Source organism: Sciurus carolinensis, chromosome 2, assembly GCF_902686445.1.
Source record: "Sciurus carolinensis chromosome 2, mSciCar1.2, whole genome shotgun sequence".
Classification (NCBI taxonomy): Eukaryota; Metazoa; Chordata; class Mammalia; order Rodentia; family Sciuridae; genus Sciurus; species Sciurus carolinensis.
Window position 1 is genome coordinate 185,447,247 of NC_062214.1, and position 23,002 is coordinate 185,470,248.

At 48.6% G+C, this 23,002-nt stretch overlaps 1 protein-coding gene and 1 pseudogene across 3 annotated transcripts in view; one reads left to right on the forward strand and one right to left on the reverse strand.

Moving 5' to 3' along the window:
• The window catches only part of Kcnk10 (potassium two pore domain channel subfamily K member 10), a 129,132-nt gene extending 106,349 nt beyond the window's left edge, over nucleotides 1-22,783 (reverse strand). Inside the window, exon 1 of one of the 3 annotated variants that reach the window (XM_047534728.1) lies at nucleotides 22,251-22,783. In XM_047534728.1, coding sequence (XP_047390684.1) covers nucleotides 22,251-22,287 — 37 coding nt within the window. In that variant the 5' untranslated portion in view covers nucleotides 22,288-22,783. Of the gene's footprint in view, nucleotides 1-18,674; nucleotides 18,945-21,907; nucleotides 21,958-22,250 lie in introns of those variants that run through there. The other 2 variants (XM_047534734.1, XM_047534720.1) reach the window with 2 other exon arrangements.
• Nucleotides 3,990-4,486, forward strand: LOC124974160 (40S ribosomal protein S11-like; annotated as a pseudogene).
• Nucleotides 22,784-23,002: the final 219 nt, after the last annotated feature.

Genomic DNA, 23,002 nt, shown 5'->3' on the forward strand with positions numbered 1-23,002 from the left:
TTTTTCAATCTGGTATGGGTGTTCAAATGTCAAATGCTTCTCAAGATCCATCCAGGACTTCCCTCCAGTCCTTCCTGGCTCCTACCCTCAATTTCCGTCTTCACATCCCCACAGAACTCTTTCTCTCTTCTCAAATACATATTCTGTCTTGTGTTGGAGCTGGCGTTCCCTGGGCCATCAGAATAGATGCCCCTTAATGGCAGGGACCATCCCATTAACATCTCAGTATCTGTCCCAGAACCTGGTCCACATGATTACAACTACACTGAACCAAAATAGTCTTACTGTGGTGAGATAAGAAGCCTGGTGTAGTGGCACACGCCTGTCATCCCAGCGGCTCGGGAGGCTGAGGCAGGAGAATCTCCAGTTCAAAGCCAGCCTCAGCAAAAGTCAGGTGCCAAGCAACTCAGTGAGACCTGTCTCTAAATAAAATACAAAATAGGATCGGAAATGTGGCTCAGTGGTTGAGTGCTCCTGAGTTCAATCCCCAGTACCCGCAACTCCCCAAAAAGGAAGACACTTGACCCTCGTTATTTGCCATTTGATAAAATTTACTTGTAACCCCAAAATCAACATTCATGGTGTTTTGTGGTCATTTTCAAGCCTGGGCAGCACAGTGAAAATGTTTTAAATCACCTGATACACACATCCAGAGCTGAGGCTGAATGAGGCTACATTCTGACTTCTTGTTCCTGCTCTCAGACTGCAAGCAAGCGTCTGTCCCTTTTGTGATCTAGTTAGTGCCATCTCTTTCACATTTCTGTACTTTTTGTGGGTGATTTCTCTCTTTAAAATGAAGCAGTGTCTAGAGTCCCTGTATGCAAGAAGACGTGAGGTGTCTTAGAGACAATATATGTGCTAGATAAGCTTCCTTCAGGCATGAGTAACAGTGCTGTTTCCATAAGCTCATGCTAAATGAATCAACACTATGTGACGACGTGATAAGGGGACTTCAAACAGGAACACACATAAAACAAGCTTATGTCTGGATCACTGGACGAGCCTGCTGAACCAGAGATTTGCAGGAAGCTTGCCCAGTGTTACCCTGGAAGAAATGGTTTGCATTTGCTCATTCAGTATGTGCAGCAAGAGTGTAGCACATAATAATTATCATAATGAGAATCAACTCTACTTCACTTTGCCCTCTTTTGAGAAGGAGAATTATGAAAGCAAACTGGGACAAGCCCCATCAAGCCGTAACCTCTCTTTGCCAGCTGCTTGGATCCCTTACCAGCACCAGGATTCGTACTGAAGATGTCCTGGGGAGAGAGCTGCTAGGTAGCTAATATTACATCCCCTGAGATCCATTTAGTCCGCCTGAGAAGTCAAGCATCTTGGGGCACCGAAGCCTCTCCCCTCACTCCCATGGGGCAGAGAAGCAGGGAGAATAAGCTTTCCCATATGTCTTCATTTGGTTTCCTCAGAAACTGAACCTGCAATTAGGATTTGAGCACAAGTGGTTTGGAAGGTGAAGAAAGTACCAGGAGGGGATTGGAGAGGAGGAGCTAGGGAAGGGAAGGCAGCCAGGAGCACTGATAAAACATAGAGCGTCACGCTAGCCACACTGCAGGCAAATGGAATTTTTCCCACCTGGGAAAACATATTCCCAAGTTCTCCTCCCCAAGACCGAGGGAACTGCGGTGGTTATGCGCTATCTGCCATCTGTCACTGGGGGTGCACTACCTCCCCACCACTTTCTGCCTTCCATGGAGCAGCAAAGTTGTTTCAAATAAGAAAAAGGGGGAAAACATGCAAGAATTGGCAGTCAGAAGTTGGTCAGCGTGTGCTGACTGGTAACAATGAGGACAAGGACAGGCACTGGGCTTCCACTACATCGTACGGAGCTGACACTGAAAGTCTCACATCAGCTGAGACCAGAATTGGAACCACTTGCATGAGAAACCTACAGTTGACCACATTCCCTTATGACAAGCACATATGATCCATCATGTGCTTCTAGGCACTTGGTTAATTCAAGGGCCAATTCCCACTAGTTTTACAGCAAAGCAAGGTGTCATGTTTCTAAAGGAACCTGGAAGTACACAAGGTTACTGTCCTTCTTCGGTAGAAGCAACGTGGAAAACTCATTTGCATTTTTAATGATCAGAGGGAGCCTTTTCCCTAGAACAGCATGGGCTAGAACTGCCATTTTGGGGGAAATATGTGGGAAGACTAATACTTCACGGATGTGCTATCTCACCTTTGTAGACTACTTAGTTCCCTGGTAATCAACAAAATGTGCCTCCCTGTCCAGGGGGCCACCTGTGCTCAGCCTTTCCCCGTGCCCACCACCCACACTACTGTCTCAGCAACTAAGGAATGGACACCCAATCTTGTGTCTCCAGAGAAGTCCTGGAAGGGGAGAAGATGCCGGTAGGAAGGGCGCCATCTTACACTCCAGTGTTTCTTCTCCATCGACTACTAAAGACGAGCAAAGCAAGATGACCTTTCCTTCATCACACTGGGTGACTGGACGGCCTGGCTTCAAACCCAGAGAGTATGTTTCTCCCATCGTTTGCGTTTCTGCAACTTTCCCAGGTGGTATGGTTTAGACGTGAGGTATCCCCCCAAAAGCTCATGTGTGAGACAGTGCAGTAAGGTTCAGAGGTGACATGATTGGGTTAGGAGTGGTTTAACCTAATCAGGGCATTAATCCCTTGGTAGGGGATAATTGTAGGCAGGTAGGGTGTGGTTGGGGGAAGTAGGTCCCGAGGGTATGCCTTTGGGGTACATATTTTGTCCTTGTGGAGCAGAGCTAGTGTGCTCTCTCTCTCTCTCTCTCTCTCTCTCTCTCTCTCTCTCTCTCTCACCCCGCTTCCTCCCTTCCCTTCCTGGTACCTTGCTCCCAGCTGCCTCTGTCAAGCACTTCCACTCTGACATTCTGCCTCACATCAGGGCCCAAGGAATAGAGCCAGTCATCTACGAACAGAGACCTCTGAAACCATGAGACCCAAATAAACTTTTCCTCCTCTAAAATTGTTCCTGTCAGATCTTTTGGTTATGGCAGCAAAAAAGCTGACTAAAACACAAGGTCATATTTTAATCCTTGGGAAATGGACAAAAGAATTTGACGGAGACCTCTGAGACTAATGCATGTCTCAGAGGTCACCATGTGGGTATACAGTCATAGAGCCACATCCTCCGTGAAGTAGCTGGAGAATATCAGGGACTCCCATGATCATAGCAACGAGGATCAGTCAGGTCTAAGACCCAGGGCAACCTCCCAAGTAGGACTCACTCGCCTACAGAGATGAAGCTCAGCTGATGTGGAAGTCCGGCCAGAGATCAGAGGGGGCAAGAGGAACCAAGGACTTGCCTTGAAGCCAAGAACTGTGTGCAAATCCCAGCTCAAGTACTTCCAGTGGGATGACCATGACCAAGTTACATCAGCCTTTTCCTTGTTTTCAAAATGGAGCTACTACTACTGTCCTGGATGATTGTTCATTTCTTCATTCAGCATACATATGGACACCACAACATGAGTGAGCCCTGAAAACATTACACTAAGTGAAAAATGTCACATGTGGTTCCATTTATAGAAAATGTCCAGAATCATCAAATCCATAAAATAGAAAGATTTGTGGTTGCCTGGGACTAGGAGAGACTGAGAGGAAATGGAAAGTGACTACTAACAGGTGTGGGATTTGTTTCTTGAGTTGTGAATAATTTCTAAATTGGGATAGTGGTGATGGTCACACAACTCCGTGAATATACCAAAAACACTGAGTTGTACATTTTTAAACAGGTAAATTTATGGTATGTATCTTATAGAAGCTAGCATTTTGGTTTTTGGGGGGTTTTTTTGGGTTTTTTGTTTGTTTGTTTGTTTGTTTTTTTAAACAGATATAGAACAGGTTCTTTGAAAGTCATGAACAAATATCTAGGTTGGTTGACTCAATATCAGGACATTAACTGGAAAAGAACAAGCAAAGTGATTCAGGCTACTGTGAGAATAAATCATAGCTTTTTTTCCCCAGGAGGCCGGGAAGATGGCAGAGGTGGAGACTGAGCATGGCTACCAAAAGCAGCCACCCACCTCTCAAAACAAGAAGAGGGTGCTGCTGGCAGAAACGGGCAAGCTCGTGCAATACAAGAACGTTGGTGTGGGCTTCAAGACACCCAAAGAGGCCATTGAGGGTGCCTCATTGTCAAGAAACAGGCCATCCCTGGTGACCTCTCCATCTAAGGGCAGACCCTGCTAGGTGTAGTGACCACGATGAAGATGCAGAGGACCATTATAATCCTCTGGGACTATCTCCACTATGTCTACAAGTACCATTGCTGTGAGAAGTGCTGTAGAAACATGCCCATGCACTTGTCCCCCTGCTTTAGGGACACCCAGATCGGTGACATTGTCACAGTGGAGGAGGACCAGCCCCTGAGCAAGATGGTGTGCTTCAACCTGCTCAAGGTCACCAAGGCCACTAGCACCAAGAAGCAATTCCAGAAGTTCTCAGACTGGATGCCTGCCCACTTCCTGAAATGAAATAAATTATATCTTATGTGTTATGCACTGAGTACTTTGCTTAATGCATTGAAGACCCTCCGTAAAGATCTACTACGAAAAAGAAAAAAATAAACCTGCTACCAGTTACATCATTGCCATCATTCAGTAGGTACTTCTGGTGTCCAGGCACTGTGCTCTGCTCTTTGCGTGCATCTCATTTAAGTCTCACAACGGTCCCCATCCCTCATGGGCGAGAACTGCTACCATTTCTGGATCTCAGGGAGCGGGTGCTACGTGCACTCAGAGAGGTAAGTATGCACCTCAGATCTGAAGCTGGGAAGTGGCAGAGCTGGGGCCACCCACACCTTCCCATCACACATCTCACCTCTAGCTACAGCCAGTTAGAAAACTGGGTCATCAGCACCATCGTCAACAGGACCAGTTTCAAAATGGAACAGAAAGCACTGGCAGCTTCGGGCAGGACGGCTCCTCCAGTCTCTCCCCACTCAGCTGAGAGCCCTGCCAGCATCGGTGTGACCTCGCTGACTTCCTCAAACTCCAGGTATGACTCTCAGGACCCCTGAATCGTTGACGGACACCACAGCCAGTTCAGCCATCTGCTGCCTTCTTAGGCTCTTCTGACCCATGCTGGCATCCTTGATCCTCTATTGACCCAGCGGCCAAGAGACTGCCAGCCTCATCCCAAAGAGAAGCCCCAATCTCCCCCTATTCAGAAGACATATATTTAGACACTCTGGAAACCGTGTGTAGCAAAAAGTTCCCATCTGCTAGAGTGTGCGCCTGTGTGCGGACCCACATGCGTATTTAAGTACCTCACACTGCAATTCCTTAGAGATCGATTTACATGCCACTACCATGGGGAAGACCCAACCTCGCCTCTCCTCTCAGTGTTCATGAGCAGGACGCACAGTCCTCATTAACAGGAGTTCTTAACAGAATTTAAATACAAGCTAGCCAGTTGGGAGCCCTTCTGTGAAATCACTGAATTTTCTAATGGACTGTTACTGACTTCAGCAGGATGGACGCTCATTTCATCCTAACTCGCCAAGCGAAACATTTTTTTGCAGAGCAATGTAACATATCACATGCCTTCGTTTTCATTCTTGCTGTAACATTTTTGAACCCCTCGACTTGTCCAATGTGTGCCTGAAACAGATTTCTAGACTGCAGAAGAAGTCAACATGAGGGTCTGTAAGGGATGCTGAGCTTTGGCAACATGGTACATTTCAAGGGCCTGGAGACTTGATCCTGTTCATCACTGTACCTGGAGGGTGCAGAAGAGTGCCTGGCACAAAGAAGGCACTCAGCAAACATCTGTGCTGGCTGGATGGCTGTCTCTCCAAGAGGTGGAGAGCTCGTGCACATCAGCACTTGCCGCTGACCGGCAGAAACCTCAGCATCAATAACACTCCAGCTCTTGGCTGAGCCTACAGCTTTTCATTAATTCTTTTTTCTTTTCTTCCGGCCTCCCAGCCCACCAGGGGTGCTGAACCACTGAACGGCATCCTCAGTCCTTTGTATTTTTTATTTTGAGACAGGGTCTTGCTCAGTGGCTTAGGGACTCACTAAATTGCTGAGGTTGGCTTCAAACTTGCCGTCTTCCTGCCTCAGCCTCCTGAGCCATTGGTACGACAGGTGTGCCCCACCGTGCCTGACACTCTTCATGAAGAGAAGAGAGAGACAAACTCAGCATATGTTGCCATCAGCGCAAGAGGCACCGCTGGATAATGGAGGTGAGCACACGGGGTTCAAAGACTCGCTTTGACCCTTCCTTGCTGTCTGGGCAAGGACAGCCAATCTAGACTTCAGTGTCCTCTCTGAGAAGTTTTACTGGGCTTAGAGCTCTCAAAAGTCCTTCCCAGTTTCTGAAGGGAGTTAAACGTGAGCTGGTGAGTCCTGGACGTTTGCCCTGGTGGAAGTGTGTCTTCAGGGCCCTTTCCTGCCCTCCCAAGCGCTGTCTGCTCCCGGCAGAGCACCTCTGAGCTCTTCCCTTCTGACTTTGCGCCAGTCCATCAATACATGACACCTCTGTTCTCGCCCAGATCAGTTCTTCCTGGCCCAGCTCGTACAACTAGCTCCATTGGGCCCACGGACACCGAGAGGTAGCCCCTCGCCTGAGGAACTCCAATTACACTTTGTCAAGACGTGTTGAAGAAGACGTGGAGAGGAAGTTTTAATCCCTATCTCCACCAATGCATTGATCATGGTACGTCCTAATTCCTTGATTGCACACCTGTCTTGGTGGCCAGACTCTGAATCCTCTGGGTGCACAGCCCTGGTGCTTTCTCACTGCTCTGTGCTCAGCGGCCAGCCCCATTTCTATGGACACTTACTCAATAAGTGTTTATAGAATAACCAGATGGATGAATGGCAACAGCTGGTGAATGAAGTCACTGATGGATCGTAGGCATCCTGGTAGCCATGGGAAGGAGCAGTGTGGGTCATGTAGGCACAACTTAGAAGGCTCCTCAAATCCCACCCCCCGTGGCTGCGAGCTGTGTCTGTCTTTAGAGCCGAAGCTGAATGCAGAGATTACTGCCTGACAAGCAGGCATTCATGCTCCTAGAGAAGCTGTGTTCTCACCCAGGCAGAGAAAGGATTAGTGAGACAGCCTCTCATTAATGCAGGCCCTGGGGGTGCCTTCTGAGCTGAGGCCACAAGGACAGGACTCGCAGGGGTTCCATTGTAGTCGAAGGAGAAATACCTCAATGTTGCAATACCCCCGGACACATCAGGAACAAAGTGACAGCAGGCGAGGAGGGTCTATGGCAGTTGTTCTTAAGCCCATTATGCTGGACTGATGGCCGTATGCTTCCAAGAGACGTCTGAAGTACATGAGAATGTGGAGAGGCCACGGCTTCTGGTTTATTGATTTGTCGGTACCAGATATGCAGATTATCACAGGATCCAGGATTGTGTGACAAAGCCAGGGAAAGGATTATTTTAGCAAACAAATTGAACACACAATCACCGTGGCCTTAAGATACACCTCCCACGGGAAACTGCAGGTTTGGAATGGGTTATCATAAACCAAAGATGTCAAAAAAAAAAAAGCTTCTCTCCACCCAGATGCTTTTCATCAATTCCTACAAGAAGACACAGACACCCGAGGTGACTCCAGCACCCAGCACTGTGCCTGTGCCTTCATTCTCCACAAACATTTGCTGATCTGTTGGTTGATTTATGAGCGGCTTAAATAAACTTTAGAATTAAAACCTAATTGTTTCATCTTTCTATTTGACACCATTCCAGGTCTTCCCATTAAACTCAGGGGGAAAAAAAAACTCCTTAATATAACCTGGTATACCTTGCATAATCTGACCACCTCCCACCTGCCAACCTCATACCACCCTGCCACACCTCCCTCTCCAGCCAGTGTCAAGATTCGAATCTTCTGACTGAAGACTGGAGCTCTGGTGACCATGCCTCACTGGCTTTCTCTGTTCCTTAAGAACCCATTCAAAAATTCAAGATCTAACCCAGAGAGCTGTTGGAAACATGGAGTGCCGTGGGCCGCCATCTTTAAGCACGGCTTTAGTTATATCTAGAGTCTGAACACTCCATGCCTTACAAAGCAATTTTTCATAGTGAAAGTGGACATGGTAAGGAAATGATGTGCATTGGCTTGGTCTGGGTCACAGTGAATACCACTGTGGATCCAGGAAGCGACGACAGGGTCTCAGGAAGTGTAGAGTTCCTTGGAAACTAAAAAGAAGCAGTGTAGAAACCACCCTCAACGTGGGTCACGGTGGTGAGGGGGGATTCCAGGATGAAGGAACAGAAGAGGGAGTGACAGGACGCAGGGTTGGTACAATGGTACATGGGCATCCCCAGACTTTTTTGGCCCCTGGTTGCTGTGGTTACAGACACCATGACAGCTGCCTCTGGAACGTGACAGGGCCTCAGGCAGCCTCGTTCGACCCTCTCTCACCCTGCCCTAGACCCTGTCTTTGTAATTTTGTGCAGAAAGTGACACAGCCAACAATGTCCGGCTCCCCGTCATCTCAAGTCCACAGTAGCACTCAAAGGAGACGCCATTCACCCTCCTCCGCCCGAACACAGAAGCGCCAAAACTTCCTTCAGAATACAAAATCGCCCCAGGAGGAAGCCAAGCGTGTAACGTTGGGAAACGTGGGAACCCCAGGCATCAAAGGTACCCGGCTGCCAGGAAACCTTTTTTTTTTTCAAGAATGTACAGAAAAAACAAGGGCATCAAAAATATATTTATATATATATTTACTCAAAACATGACAAGGACTGCTAACGGTCTTCTCTCCACCCGTGGCTTTTATCTGTGAGTGTGCCCAGCACCCACAGGCACACTGTCCCTGCCGTGGGGTGAGATTCTAACGTGTGCCTTAGTCACACCATTCAGACCCTCGCCTGCCACCGTGCCAGGAACACCCCAGACAAGAAGCACAGACATGCGCTCCCAGGCATTCCTACAGCTCAGCCCAGATGCCCTCCCGGCTTTTCCAGCTTTATCCAAGAGGAGCGCTCTCCGTCTCTGAGAAGGGGGACCATGAGCTTTCACACTCAACCTCTGGTTTTCCGGTGAGGGAAAAACAGGGCAGATTGTGTGGTCATTTTTTTGTTAATCTTTAACAGACTTGCACAGCATGGTTCCCACGTGAGAGAGCATTGTAGCCGCTTTTTGCATTTGAATCATATCAAAAGTTTGGACTGCTGGCTATCCTGGGATCTATCAAAGGACCATATATTTGTGTTTTATACAAACCATCATCATGCTCACTTTCTTTTGGGGATAATGTAGTGGGTACAAGGAAGGGGAAAAGGAGTTAAATGAATCATGGTTCTGCAGTTTAGTTGAAAATGCAGGGACAAAATTAAGCAGATTTCTGTACTGCAGGATCGTCAGAGAAAAAGCACAAGGCGGAGGGAGACGAGCCCGGATTCAAGTCACAGCACTGCCCATAACTATGGGGGACTTATTTAAGCCTACTTGTTTAAAAAGCAGAGAGAATAATTTCACCTATTTCTTTGGATTATAAAGAAGATTACGTGAGATAATGACTCTAAAGCACTTAGCATAGTGCCTAGAACTTAATACATAGGCAATAAATACAGGAAGAAAATGCTCACAGGGATTTTAAAATATATCCTCAAATTCTCTGACACCCCTCCCTTCCAAAGTGACCTCCACCTCCTCCCGCCCCTCCCCAAATGTGAACTGAACTTAGACTGGAATCTAATGAAAAGAACATGGTCACAGTGACAATATGTGATTTCTAAGATTAAGTCGTAAAAGACATTGCCAGTTCTACCCTGTTCTCTCTTGAATCACTTGCTCTGGGGCAAGCCAGTCACTGTGTACTGAGGGGACACAAGCAGCCCACGGAGAAACCCACACTGGCGGGAAGTGAGGCCTCTCCCCACAACCTACAGCAGTTTGCAAGTCCCATGAATGAGCCATCCTGGAAGCAGATCTTCCAGCCCCAGGTAAACCATCAGACAACAGCAACCCGGGGACATGGACCACAATGCCCTGAGAGACTCCTAGCCAGACCACACAGTTGAGCTGTTCCCCAGTCCCTAAGCCAGGAAAGAGTAAATGTTTATCACTGGCTTAAGCCACTCAATGCTGGGGTTACACAGCAATATGGTAACATGCTAAGGTACTGGGAGACCTTCCATGAAGGACTCAGCGTACACCACCCTACAAACTGACTTGACAATAACTGGTTGTTGTTGTTGTTGTTGTTCTCAGAGTAGTTGTTGAGACTAGTTGTTATGTAATAGAGTACACTTGGGGAAATGCTGGTCTAGAATTTAGCAGTTCATAAATCTCATTTATCTCAATTGACCATCTTAGCAACTGCGAAGTTTTACTGTGATTTGTATTTTACTTAGAAGAAAACTAATGATCAGGAAGGTTAAGTGACTTGACCAAGTTCCACGCAGTGGGATGGTTTAAATATTTGTGACCTCCCCAAAATTCATATGCTGAAATCCTAACCCCTACAGTGATAGTATTAGGAAGTAGGAACTTTACAGGGTGGTTAGGTTCTGGCGGGGTAGAGTTCTCACTGTTGGGATTCGTGTCCTTATAAAAGAGGCCCAAGAGAGACCCCTCACTCCTTCTGCCATGTGAGGACCCAGCAAGAAGTCACCATCTATGAGCTAGACAATGGGTCCTCATTAGACACCAAATTTACATCTACTGGCATCTTGATCTTGGACTTCCCAACCTCTAGAACAGTGAGAAATAATTTTCTGCTATTTATAAGCTACCCCATTTATGGTATTTTGATATAGTAGCTCAAATGGACTAAGATGTACAGCCAAAAAAATTAGTCAATTACTCAGACTGAAGTATTGTGATTCCAAATCATGTTCCTCCACTGGTCTTTTGTCTGGTTTAGCCAGAACAGCGTAAGTTTTTCTTAAACCTGGACCAAAAACCCTGGGAGTCTATTGGTCTCAGAAACGGTGGGTCTGCTCTGGGCCATCCTCCCAGGTGATCTGGACAGTGACCCAGAGGCTTCTCAAGAGGCTGAGCTGAAGCCTGCCCTGCATCCACAGAACTTCGAAACAGCACTCACGGGCTGTCACTCAGGAGGCCCTGACCTTGCTCAGGCACTCTTCCAAGAGCTTTGCATGCACCACCTCATTTAATCTGCATAACAGACTAAGGAAGTAATCATCTCTGTCTTACAGGGGAGACCAAGTCACAGAGAAATGAAATTACTTGTCCAAATCGGCCACTAGTAAACGATGCAGGTTAAATTAGGACAATCGGGAAACAAAGAGACCTTAGTGATCATTATCCAACTTCCTCCTCTTCCATGCAAGTGTCAGAGCCAGCCCTCAGACCCAGGTCCCACCCTCGCTGTGCTCTCACATGGTACTGAAGGTGACATCTTGCTAGAGTCCAACTTAAATGACTACCACATTCAGGGTATTGTAATGCATACACTGAACCAGACTTACCAGAACCATTTCCCATATTGCCTCACATTCCACCACACACACACAAAAAAAAGAATGTCATTGGTGTAAAGCAACATTCTCCCCAAGTAGACTCCAGGAGCTGACCCACGTTGGTCTGTAGTTAAAATAGTTAACAACAGACTGTCCTCACGTTGTAAAGAAAAAAAAAAAAAAAAAAAAAAAAAAAAATATATATATATATATATATGTTAGTGGATATAAACTTTTCCCCTCTAAGCTTTTCCCCTCACCCATTTTCTTAGACACGTGTGGCCTGACTTCTTGTCTCACTTGACGAAGTGGGTGATATTCACCGTCAGGTACCACACCTAGCACAGAGCGTCCCCATTCAGCCTGCCAGGCTCACGTCACATGAAGTCACTAGGTTATGCTATTTATCTTTATGCTGCTAAAATGTTTGATGTGTTGTTATTCTGGGGACCTCCAGGCCTGCTTGCACATATGAAACTCATTTCCCAGAAATAGTAAAACGGTTGCTAGCTTGTATATCAGAATTTAAAATATTGACATTTTTTGGCTGTCTACAAAGGTTACTGTGACTCCCAAGTTCTCTATCATCAGGCAAATCTCATTGCCTCGTCAAGTGTCTTTTGTTTAAACTGAAAACATCACCATTACCCCAATGTTGGGCAGCTGAATGGGGGAAATGAGGATGTGCTGCAGAAGAAATTGAAATTGAGATGAGAGTTCTGTAGGAATGGGATGGGGATGAAGGGAGGAAGGAGAGAAGGAAGGGAGGAAGGAAGGAGAAGCTGCTTGTGATCTGCTGGTTATATGTGGTAACAAGCCGTGTCTTCTCCAATCCTGTTTTCCCACTATTCCAAGCTGCTTCAAAGCTCCTTCCACAGAAAGGGGCAGTGATGGGACCGAAAGCTATTAGAAGTACAAACACTAGAGTCCCCTCAAATCCCACCCCACCTCACGACCTCTGATGCCTGACCCTGGGTGTGGCAAAGAGAACACAGTTGCCCTGCCGTCCACTCTCTCCTTGGCCGATGGCAGTGACCCTCACCACCATTCTCCAACCTGAAGTGGAGGACTAGAAGTCAGGCTTCATTTTCAACTCATGGGACTCACCAATAAGAAAGAAAAAAACAGCTCAAACTGTCAAACTGTGTCCACAAAGCACAAATAAATATTCCAGGAAGTAAATACGAGGTGCTTATTTCACTCATTGTGGGTGATGGTGGTGGGCCTGACGCAGACCAAACATCCAGCTTCCACCCAGGGAGCCAGAGGATCAGAGCCTGTGAGGGAAGGGCCCTTTGACTTCATGATTCTCAAGGGGAGAAATCAGCCAGTGGGAGTGGCCAACATGGTGACCTCACTCCTCATGTCCCATTTAGGTACATTCCCCAACCAAGCCAAGAAGAGCTGAGCCCCTCGCCAAGGCTAACCTTCCCTGGTTCACTAGTAAGTGCCCTGTATGACAGAATCTGAGTCTGGGCGGAAAACAATTACTATTAATCATTTTTCTGCTTCAGTCAAAGGAGCTGTGTCCAAACTGACACCTCCTGATTGACCATGGGTATAATGGCTTCTTTCTGCTTCATCATTAAACACTCTGGGTGTGAGTCCCTATAAGTTAAGCAAAGAGGAACCCACCGACTCACTGTGCCTGTATTAGATATACCTCACACTATATTTCAGCTGTGGAAGAAAGTTTCCCAGTCTGGGACAAGACTGGATTGCATTTTTTTTTAAAGGTACCTGATTTAAGATAAAGTCAAAGCACAGATGTTTTGGAGACAGGATGAAGAGCAAAAGCAACCCATCCAGCAGAGTTTTGTTTGTTTGTTTGTTTGTTTTTTATTGGGTTGTTTGGGGTTTGTTTTTTGTTTCTTGGTTTTTTTCAGGGACGCTGGGGATTGAACCCAGGGGTGCTTAACCACTGAGCCACACCCCAGTCCTTTTATATATATATATATATATGTAGTTGTTTAGAGACAGGGCCTTGCTAAGTTGCTGAGGCTGGCTTTGAACTCACAATCCTCCTGCCTCAGCCTCCCGAGCCACGGGTGTTACAGGCATGCGCCACTGTGCCCGGCACCATCCAGCCTTAATTCCACCCTGCATGACTGGGATTGGTGAAGAGGAGTTCCCTTAGACAATACTGGAAAAGAGCCCTGAGCCAAATCTTGGCCCAGAGCATCTTTGGAACATCCTTCTTCTGTACTTTCTAAGATAATTGTGGTGATTTGGGCACATTATTCCCCTTTGGAATGTGTTCTCCTGAAAGTTGGATATTATAATCAAAAATAGATAATTTTCCTTCCAGAAAATCTAAGCTATGCAAATGTGTATTTGCAAACACATTAATAAAGACAGCACTTAAGGGACCTAGAAGTTGAACCTGGCTCCTGTTCATGAGAGGCTGAAATCTCTTAGCCAGGACAGCAGAATGAGAGCCAGGGTCTTCCCCTTGACCCCTGGGGTAATGACCACGTCAGCCTGAGGAAGCCCGCTAAACTCAGCCATCACCCAAGGGCTTCCTGACCACAGAGAGTCAGGTTCTTCTAAACCCCTCGGAGGAACATCTGCATTGGGGTAAGCAGGAGTGGGAGAGTATGGCATGGACAGAGATTCTGGCAAAAGGGAAAACCGGAGGGAAACTGCTCTGGATGGAAGCATTGGAAGTCCTGGTTAGCCCCAGCTCTGCCTGCGTGTACCTTTATCCTTTCTACATCTCGTCTACCCATCAGTAAACCTAAGACTCTCGTATCTTACAAAAATAGGGTTGTTTAAAGAACAAATGAGATCATTTGTGAAAAGCGTTCTGTAAACTGAAACGTGCTACTCACATACACCACGGGCCTCTTTGGAAGTCTGCTTTAAAGTATGCATGGGAGAAAAAGTAAGCACAAAAAGTGAGCTCCAAGATCCTGGTTTTGCCTCTTTCTTAAGAGGATTAAAGTACCGAAAAATAGCCACACTCCAACAGCAGATGTGATCCCTCATGAACAGAACACTGATCATATCTTTATCAGGCTAGATGAGCCCACCCTCCCATCCCTACCTCACTCCCATTCAGCCTTTGTGTTCCCGGTGGAAAAGGAAACAGTGCTCCACAGACTTCTGAGAGCTGGGGGGAAAGTGGGAATATTGGGGTCCTTTCTGATGCCCCATTATTGAGACATTCTTCCTTTCTCCTTATTTGTATGTTGTCACATGTAGATAGAGGGGACCTGGAATTTCCAAGATGCTTAGAGATTTCCATCCTCTCTGATCCACCCCTCATCCACACAAGTGAACATTCATCATGAGCAGCAAAAACTACAAGTACAAAGGCCCTGAGACAGAAATGAGAGTGACTTGAGAAACAAAGGGAAGTCAAGTGGTCCAAAGGTCAGATAAAGCCAGAGAGATTCACAAAAGCCAGGTCAATGGATCCTTTTTACATGGGAAGATAGGGAAGCCCAGAAAGGCTAAACAAGAAGTTCAAAATCACACACCTAATTGTTGCTACGGCTGGTTCTGGGACCTCATTCTTTGGCCCCCCCAGTTCACAGTTTTTTACACTATACTGATCCGCCTGCCTCAAGCCATGGCACTACTGTTTGCTGATCTCACTGGTTTATTTTTTATTTATTTTTATTTATTTATTTTTTGAGACAGGGACTCACTAACTTCCCAAGGCTGGCCTCAAACTTGCAATGCACCTGCCCCAGCCTCCTGAGTAGCTGGGACTACAGGCTTGGGCTACAGCAACTGGTTTCATTTGGCTTTTAAAAGCCATTAACACATATAAGCAGAAAGAAAATTCTAATTTTAAACAGAAAATCACTACTAAATGATCCTGTGATCGAAAATGCATATAAATTCTGCTATGAGAGCTAAGACTTAGATTCTACCCAAACAGCACCCCTCTTAATTGAAGGCTCAGTTCTGTGACTATGGAGGAAGGACACAGCCCACCAAAGACTAATCGTTTTATACTCCGGCTTCATTTGTGCACATACACCTCTTGACAGTGCTTTGCTTAATTCATCTAAGAGCAATCAAAACCAATCTGTTCTCAAACCACCTTCATTTGGTGCTATTAAATTGTCAGGTAATGGAGCTGCGAGCCAAACATCATAATCACAATTTCCTTCCATAGCTCCTGAGCATCTCCACCTGAGGGTCTGACACCCCAACCTGCAGTCCCTGAAATGTGAACTGCACCTCACCTGCCTATCACATGCTAGGTTCCCCTGTTTTGCTCTGCCAAAGACACTTGGTGTATAACACTGAACCTTTGTGGAACATAACCAAGGTCTGCCCAGTGACCAGTGACTGGTCCATAAGATGGAAAACTGAAGGTCCCATTGGCTAGAGGAGCTGATGGAGAAAGGAAACTGAAGGGACACTAGCTCACTCGAGGACTACTTCCCCCTTCCTGCTGCCCCTGCTCCTCCTCCCCTCAGCTTCTCTTCCTCTGTCTCCTCCTCCCAATGATCTTCTCCTGTCCCTAATCCTTGGTAGCCCCGTCAGGCAAGAGTCAGAGGTCCCAATAACTTAAGAGATATAGACCCCAAATGTGTTTAAGAACCTGGATTCCAGTCCAGCCCCAACACCTCCCAGATGTGCAATCTTAGGCAAGTAACTTAACCTCTCTGAAATTAGGACAGTACCTCTTCCCTAAGATCTTTGCAAAAATTGTTAATATATGTAAATCCTTAGGCCAGTGTCTGGCACATAATTCTACATAGACTTAAGTCACCACTCTCAAGCCCTACTCTCCTCCTGCCTCTGTCCCCAACTAGGAAAGACCATTGTCACCTCCACCATCAGGAACAACCATGCATAAGTCAGAGCACCTCACTGGAAGGCAGCTTAGCACCCTCCCGATGGCCATCAAGGGTCACATGGGACACTAACATGCATCGGTATTTTGAAAATACAAAATAACATACATAAAACACCTGGTATGTAACACTGGTTTATTGGGGTCTTTTTATGTTCTGTGACAACGACAGTAACCGCAGATGCTACTTCCGTTCTTTTCTTCACTGTAACACGTGGAAAGGTCATTTGCATTCCACTTACGTGCCTCTGTAGAATGATGCTCCTACAGAAATGTGTTTTAGAAAGTCGAGGCCAGCTTCACAAATCAGTGCCACAGTGCTCCTCTCTGCCAGAGAGCCCGGAAGACCTCTGCTCCACCCTCGAGAAAACTGCCCACTTGACCACAACTTTGGTGACTCCAGGGAATCTCCTGGACAAGTCCTAGATGGAAGTCATGGGCCTTCTCAACCGTGGTCCCACGTGGCTGCCATTCCAGGCCCCGGTGGCGCCACCTCCACTCCCGATGACCTCACGTTCTCCAGAGCTCCCTCCTCCCTTCACTTCTCCATCCCCACGGCCACCCCCCGGCCCATGCACCATTGTATATCATCCCCCATATCCACAAGAGCCACACGGACTTTATTTTAAAACTTAGTTCAGATCATGTCGCTCTTCAGCTAGAAACTCTTCCGTACTTAAAGACTGCACGCGATGTACAAACAGAGAAACAACATGTGTCTCATTTGTTTACAATAAAATTAAATTAAAAAAAAAAAAAAAAAGACTGCACGCATCCTCCCACCCCACAATCCTACCCACCTCCAACGACACCAAGGGTTTGGAATTTGATCTTTCGGACCCCCAGTCACATCTCAAAATACAAGCTCCCTTGCCATGTGCTCCAGTCATGAACCTCTTTTCAGAGGTTCTCAAATGTATGTGCCCCAGGACCTTTGCACTTGGCATTCCCTCTTCTGCAAAAAATTCCCCTTCTCACTGGTCAATTAACTACTACTTCAGGTCTCAGTACAGGTTTAATCTCCTCAGGGAAGGATTCCCTGGCCACCTGCCTCCTTTAGTCCTTGTCATTCTCGTCTGTCAAACACTTCCTTAAAACCCTGATGCTCAAGAAGCATACATAAACTTTTAATTACACACTCCTCCATAATTAATTTAGATCTGTCTCCTTCGCTGTAAACTACAAGAAGGTAGAGTCTTTTGCCTGCCCTGTTCTGATTGTATCTCCAGTGCCTAAGACTGTGCTTGGGATTTGATAAATATGTTCTGCAGGAATAAAAAAATTTTTTTAATATTCCTAGAGAATTAAAGACAAGGCAGGTCTGGATTGTATTTAAAGTGTTTTTAAAGGGCAATACCTCCCCATTCAGTCTTCAGCTACCTGTCAATTCATAAGACATTTCTTTAACAAATTGAGTGGGTTTCCTGTTTCCATTCTGGAAAAGAAATGCTTTCATAAAGAACATTAAACATAACACACACACACACACACATCCCAAATAAATTCCAACCCCAAAACACACTCCAGAGGCAATAGCTAGCCCAGCTCAGCCTTCAGATGGGCTAAGAACATGCTGAAGAGCATCTGCTTACAACTGGACACGGGTGTCAATGTGTTCAGCTCCCTTATTAATCACTCGGGAGGAACCTTAACATCTGTATGCTAATTTCAGGCGCGGAGACCAACACTAGGTTTACACAAATCTGCCTATAACTCTGGCTTTTGCAGGGAGGACACATGGACCAACATTTGTAAAAGCAAGTAAACCACACCATTGCGTGGGCGGGCACACTGAGCGACCCCTCCCAGAGCCCTTGCCAGCCCCACCCTTCTCAAAAACCACTCCCCCGCCCCCTTCTGCTCCGACCTAAGCCAAACTAGCTGCCGGGGTTGGTAATAAGATTGAACGAAGACTCGGAGGCCCTATGGGCTCCATTATTCTCCGCGCCCTAAGCGAACGGCCATCCCCAGGGACGGTGGCTGCAGATCCGAGTCTCACTTGCTGCCAGGAAACCTTTCCCACTGAGGACACTCAGGGCTTGCGGTACAGCTCCAGGTCCAGGAGAAGCACCCCACCCATCTGCCAGAGAGACAAAGATCACCAGAAACAAAGGACACACACACACACACACACACACACTTGCACACCCAAAGTCAAACGCAAATACCGACACTTGGTGCGATTTCAAACCAAGCGGCCGGCTTGTTGTATCTTTAAATAGATTTTGAAAAAATCCAGGAGGGACAATGATTATGTGATAATGACAGGCGCTATCTGGGTTCCGAACCCACGCTGCCTCCGCCCTCCTCCCACCCGCGCTGCGGTTCCCAGGCGCATTTCCCAGCCTCAGGACACACGCTGCCGGGGCAAGAGTGCTTTCACTCGGAAGCGCGCACAGGCAGGGGATGGAGGCAGGGCAAGGGCAGCCAAAAGTAGGCAATACCAACCTTTAGGATCCCAGTTCACCTGCTTTCTTGGCGTCTCGATTGGAAATTTCATTGCTCCGTTGCCCAGAAGGGGAGGAAATGAAAAGAATCAAAATAATAATAAAGCCCTGGAGCTTTACACGCCTCGGTACAGCAGCCCAACAAAACAATTTCCAAGGATGGGGGTGCCTTGGAGTGGCTCGCGGAGGAACTCCGAAGAAAGGCGGGGAAATACTGGCTTAGGGAAGAATTAGAGACGGCTTGGGTGTCTGCAACGGTTGTGGGGTGGTCGTCTGCGGCCGGGTGGGTTAAAGAAAAAGTAAGATTGGCGAGGGGCGAATGAAAGGATGGAGAGGAAGGCTGGGGCAGAGGAGGCGCCACCAAGCTGCTTTCCAAAAGCCGTGCGGCAGGTTGGGGGCTGAGCAGCCGGAAAGCCGAGGCTGGGGAGAAGCCCACTGCAGTGTCACCGGCCCCCGAAGGCGTGTACGTACACACTCTCGCACACACACTCGCACACACACTCCCGGACGCGCGCTTTGGCGGGCACGTCAGCCTAGCTCCGCGGCACAGAGCGCACACGCCCCACCCCAGCCGCGCTTCTCGCCCCCGGGCGACGCCCCCCACTCCCCACCCCCCGAAAGCCATTGGACGGAGGGGTGGCGCGGCGCCCTGGGAGCGCGCGGCGGAGCCGACCCTCCCGGTTGCGCGCCTCAGACGCCGGGAGAGCGCAGGGCGCGCGGCGGACGGAGGCTCCTGGCCCGGAGGTGCGCTGAGCCCGGACGCCCGGCCCCGGGCGGTGGGCGGTGGCGGACCTGCCCGCCCGGCGGCGGGAGGCAGCGGGCGCGGCGGCTGGGAAGCCGGGCGGGGCGAGAGCGAGCGGCGGGCACGCTGCTACTTACTGGCACGGCCGACCGGTGGGCTGGCTGGGAGGCGGCCGCGGCGCGCTCCGTGGAGTTGCAGCCGGAGACACGCTTGGCTGCCTGGAAGGCTCTGCAGGAGGCGGAGGAAGGGCTGCTGCGGCCCCGCCGCAGACCTCTGCCTCGGGGATCACCTCTTCTCACCGCTCCCACCCTGGGCGCCTCCTCCCCTTCTTTTGTCACTTCATTTTTTCACTCCAGTCCCCTCCCGCTCCTGGTTCTCCCGCCTGAGCCCCGAACCTACGTCCCCACTGCACTCCAAGAAGGCCAGTGCCAGCCATGAGCCTTTTGTTCTGGGACTGCTCGGCGTTGGCTGCGATCTCCCCATCCGGGGAAGCTCGTTCCCCAGGCGCAGCCTGGTCCCTTCCCCAGCTACCGGCAACCCGACTGGGGCTTCCGCTCAGAGGCTGGGGAGAAGGCTGGAGAGAAGTGCCGCGGGCCCCGGAGGAAAGAGTTGCCAAGGCCGGGCGGCAACAGGGAGCGGTGGCCCTGGGGAGCCCAGAGACCCAGGACCGGGAAGTGCGAAGAGACTCCCAAGCATGTTCCCAGAAAGTGGCTAAACCTGGAGCGCTGTCCCCACCCCTAGTCTCTACCCCTGCGGGAAACCACATGGGTTTGTGTTGAAGTCTCCAGAAAAGCCAGATAGTGTTCTGGAGTAGGCCACTCTGAAGTATCAATATAAAATTCCCTGGGATGCTTAGCAATGGGGCCCGGCACATAGTAGACGCTCAAGGAATGCTCATTAAATGAAGGCATGAATTGCAAGCAGCAGTGTTCCACAGAAGTCTTTAAAGTCATTACTCTGGGGTATAGATAAGGTTACTTAAAATTCATTGTTCATTCAACATATGCATCAACTGAACACCTCTGCATGCCTTGAGAGTGCTAGGTGCCAGCCATATGGAAAACAGTAAGACAGAGACCTAGAGTCTGGTGCCTCTGGAAGGTCAGGTTAGATTGTTGTTGCCTTTGCTTATGAAAGAGAAAGTGACTGCCTCCCCCAGCCACCCAGCTGTGATCCTAAAACCCTACCCTAGAAGTTGCTCTCTGAATTGCATGCCACTACAGGGCATCTTGAGAGCCCTGTGGAGTGATGTGTCAGCAGAGTCTTTTCCATCATCCATCCCCCATTTTCCCCATCACATCCAGGTCTCCAAGTCCAAGGGCAAGATCCATGAAGGGCCCCTGTGGTCTATGGGAAAGTTGCTAAATGCTTTGTCACTGACCCTACAGACAGCCTAAGCTGGAACCCTGGGTTCTCTGCAGACCACTACAGGGAAAGCACCATTCCTGTGGTACTATTCTGACTCCTCGGCCCTTTGGGCAGGTTCCCCAGGTGCCTCAGAGCTACCTTCACAATTTACCTTCTCTAGTAGAAGACAGAGACAATGGATAAGACAGGGAAACTAGATATTCAGAATTTCTGCCCCTCCCATCCATGCTTCCGGAGACACCATAAAGAGTGGAAATTCTGTTCCCAAGCCGGAAGAGAGCTGATTCTAAGAAGGGCCATCAAGCCTTGCTTTGCCCTTTCCTCCATAACTTCGCAGGCCCAGTCACTGCAATGCAATGTTTTTACCTCCATCCAAATCAGAGAGGTGTCAGCAGAGAAAGATTCCTTCCCTTCTGAATCCTCCAGGGATGGGCAAGCAAAACTGAAATTATTGGATGCTCCTTCAGCTTCTCTTATTTCCTCACCATTCATCTTCCCTACATTTCTTTGAGGAAGCTCCTACTGGAGTCCTTAATCAGATGAGAAGACCAAAGCTCCGGAGGATGAAGAAATCCTTCCAAGGTCACAACACAGAGATTCAAATCCAAGTTTGCCTGAACCAAAGGCCCATACTTTTTAATGCCAGAACCTTGTGAACTCATCTGGTCCCTGGACCCATGAATCTGTGAAGCTGTCAGCTGGGTTCTTTGGGGGTAATGAAGATCTATACTTTATATTATCCAAGACTCCAGTCCCTGCTCCTTTGCAAAATAAATTGGGTTATACTTGGGTCAACATCAAGGAACTAGTTCACTGTCCAAGACAGATTTCTGTGGCACAAAATGCAGACCTAGTATACATCATCACTCAATCAACCAAACATATATTTAGCATCCCTGGTTGCAGGTCCTCCCTAGAAATTATGTTTGGTCCCCCTTAATGAAAGACCTTCCCCAGAACAGCATCAGCGGGGCAGTTACTGGAGGGTTGAGGAGGACTGGGATTGACATCCCTGGGGTGGGGAGCAGGATGAGGGTCTAGAGCTGCTGATCTGGGATCAAGACATTAGTCACTGACCCTTAGGATCATCTCCCTGTTAAATCACTGGATACCTCCCGTCTTACCTTGTCCCCAGTCGTCAACTTCTAGGGCTTCCTCTTAACCTCCACTTTCAATCTCCCTTCTTGGAATGTTTTCAAAGACAAGTTTGTGGCGAGAAAAATGCACCAAAAATAAATAAATACATAAATCCCAGCACCCTCCACTGCAACGTGCCTGAAATCAAACGCAACTCTTCCTAAACTGCGTGATTTGGGAAGGACCGCCCTGGGGTGGGGGGTGAGGTTAGAAAGACCCCCCTCCCAGGACGAAGAAAACAATCACCACATGAACGCTTTGTACTGCTCTAATTCGCTTCCATCACCACCAGTTCTACTCTTTGACCATTTACAAACTGAGTCCACTTACCCAAAGGAGGAAAGAAGTGGCCTGTGAGAAGAAACATCCAAGAAAGATGCGGCGCCAAGGGGTCCGCTCTCGCTCTGCGCCGCTGCAACTTCCATGGCTATTGCTGCGGGCGGGTTAAGTCTGGTGGAAAGAGACCGCCTCGCGTCCCTGCGGCAGGAACACAAAGCATCGTGGCGCAAAGTCTCCCTGCACTCCCTGTCCCCTGCCAGGAGCCCCTGGCCCGCGGCGGCCGCCTCCTGGGTGCATTCGGTGCTGAAGCGGCGCTGCCGGTCGCCCGGGTCTCTGCGGCTCGGAACCCGCCTGGCAGAGCGCAGCGATAGATAGTTGCGGCGCCACTTTAATGCTGGCAGCGTGGCCCGGGGTGGGGGCGCTGGGGAAGCCCGAAAACCCCAGGCATGTCTGGCGACGAAGTTTCCCCGGAGTCGACCAGCTCTTATGCCCTGTCCCCTCTCTGCAGCCTGGGCTGGCAGTGCGACCAGAGTGGGGTGATGCCGGCAGCCAGGGGAGTCTCCCGGGGCCGGCGAGGAACACGGATTCCGAGTTGAGGACGGAGAATTTCCTGGGACAGCGAATCGCCGCAAGCGACAGAGCTTGGGGAGTCCTGCTTAGTGCCGGGGCCGAAAACAGCAGGGGGAGGGGTGATCTGATCAGAATCTACTTTGAATTCACCAATGTCAGAATGAGTGCATTAATCTGCCTTGGGTCTCGTCCTTCCTGAAATCCAGAAGAAATCCTGGTCTTGCGTCTCTTCC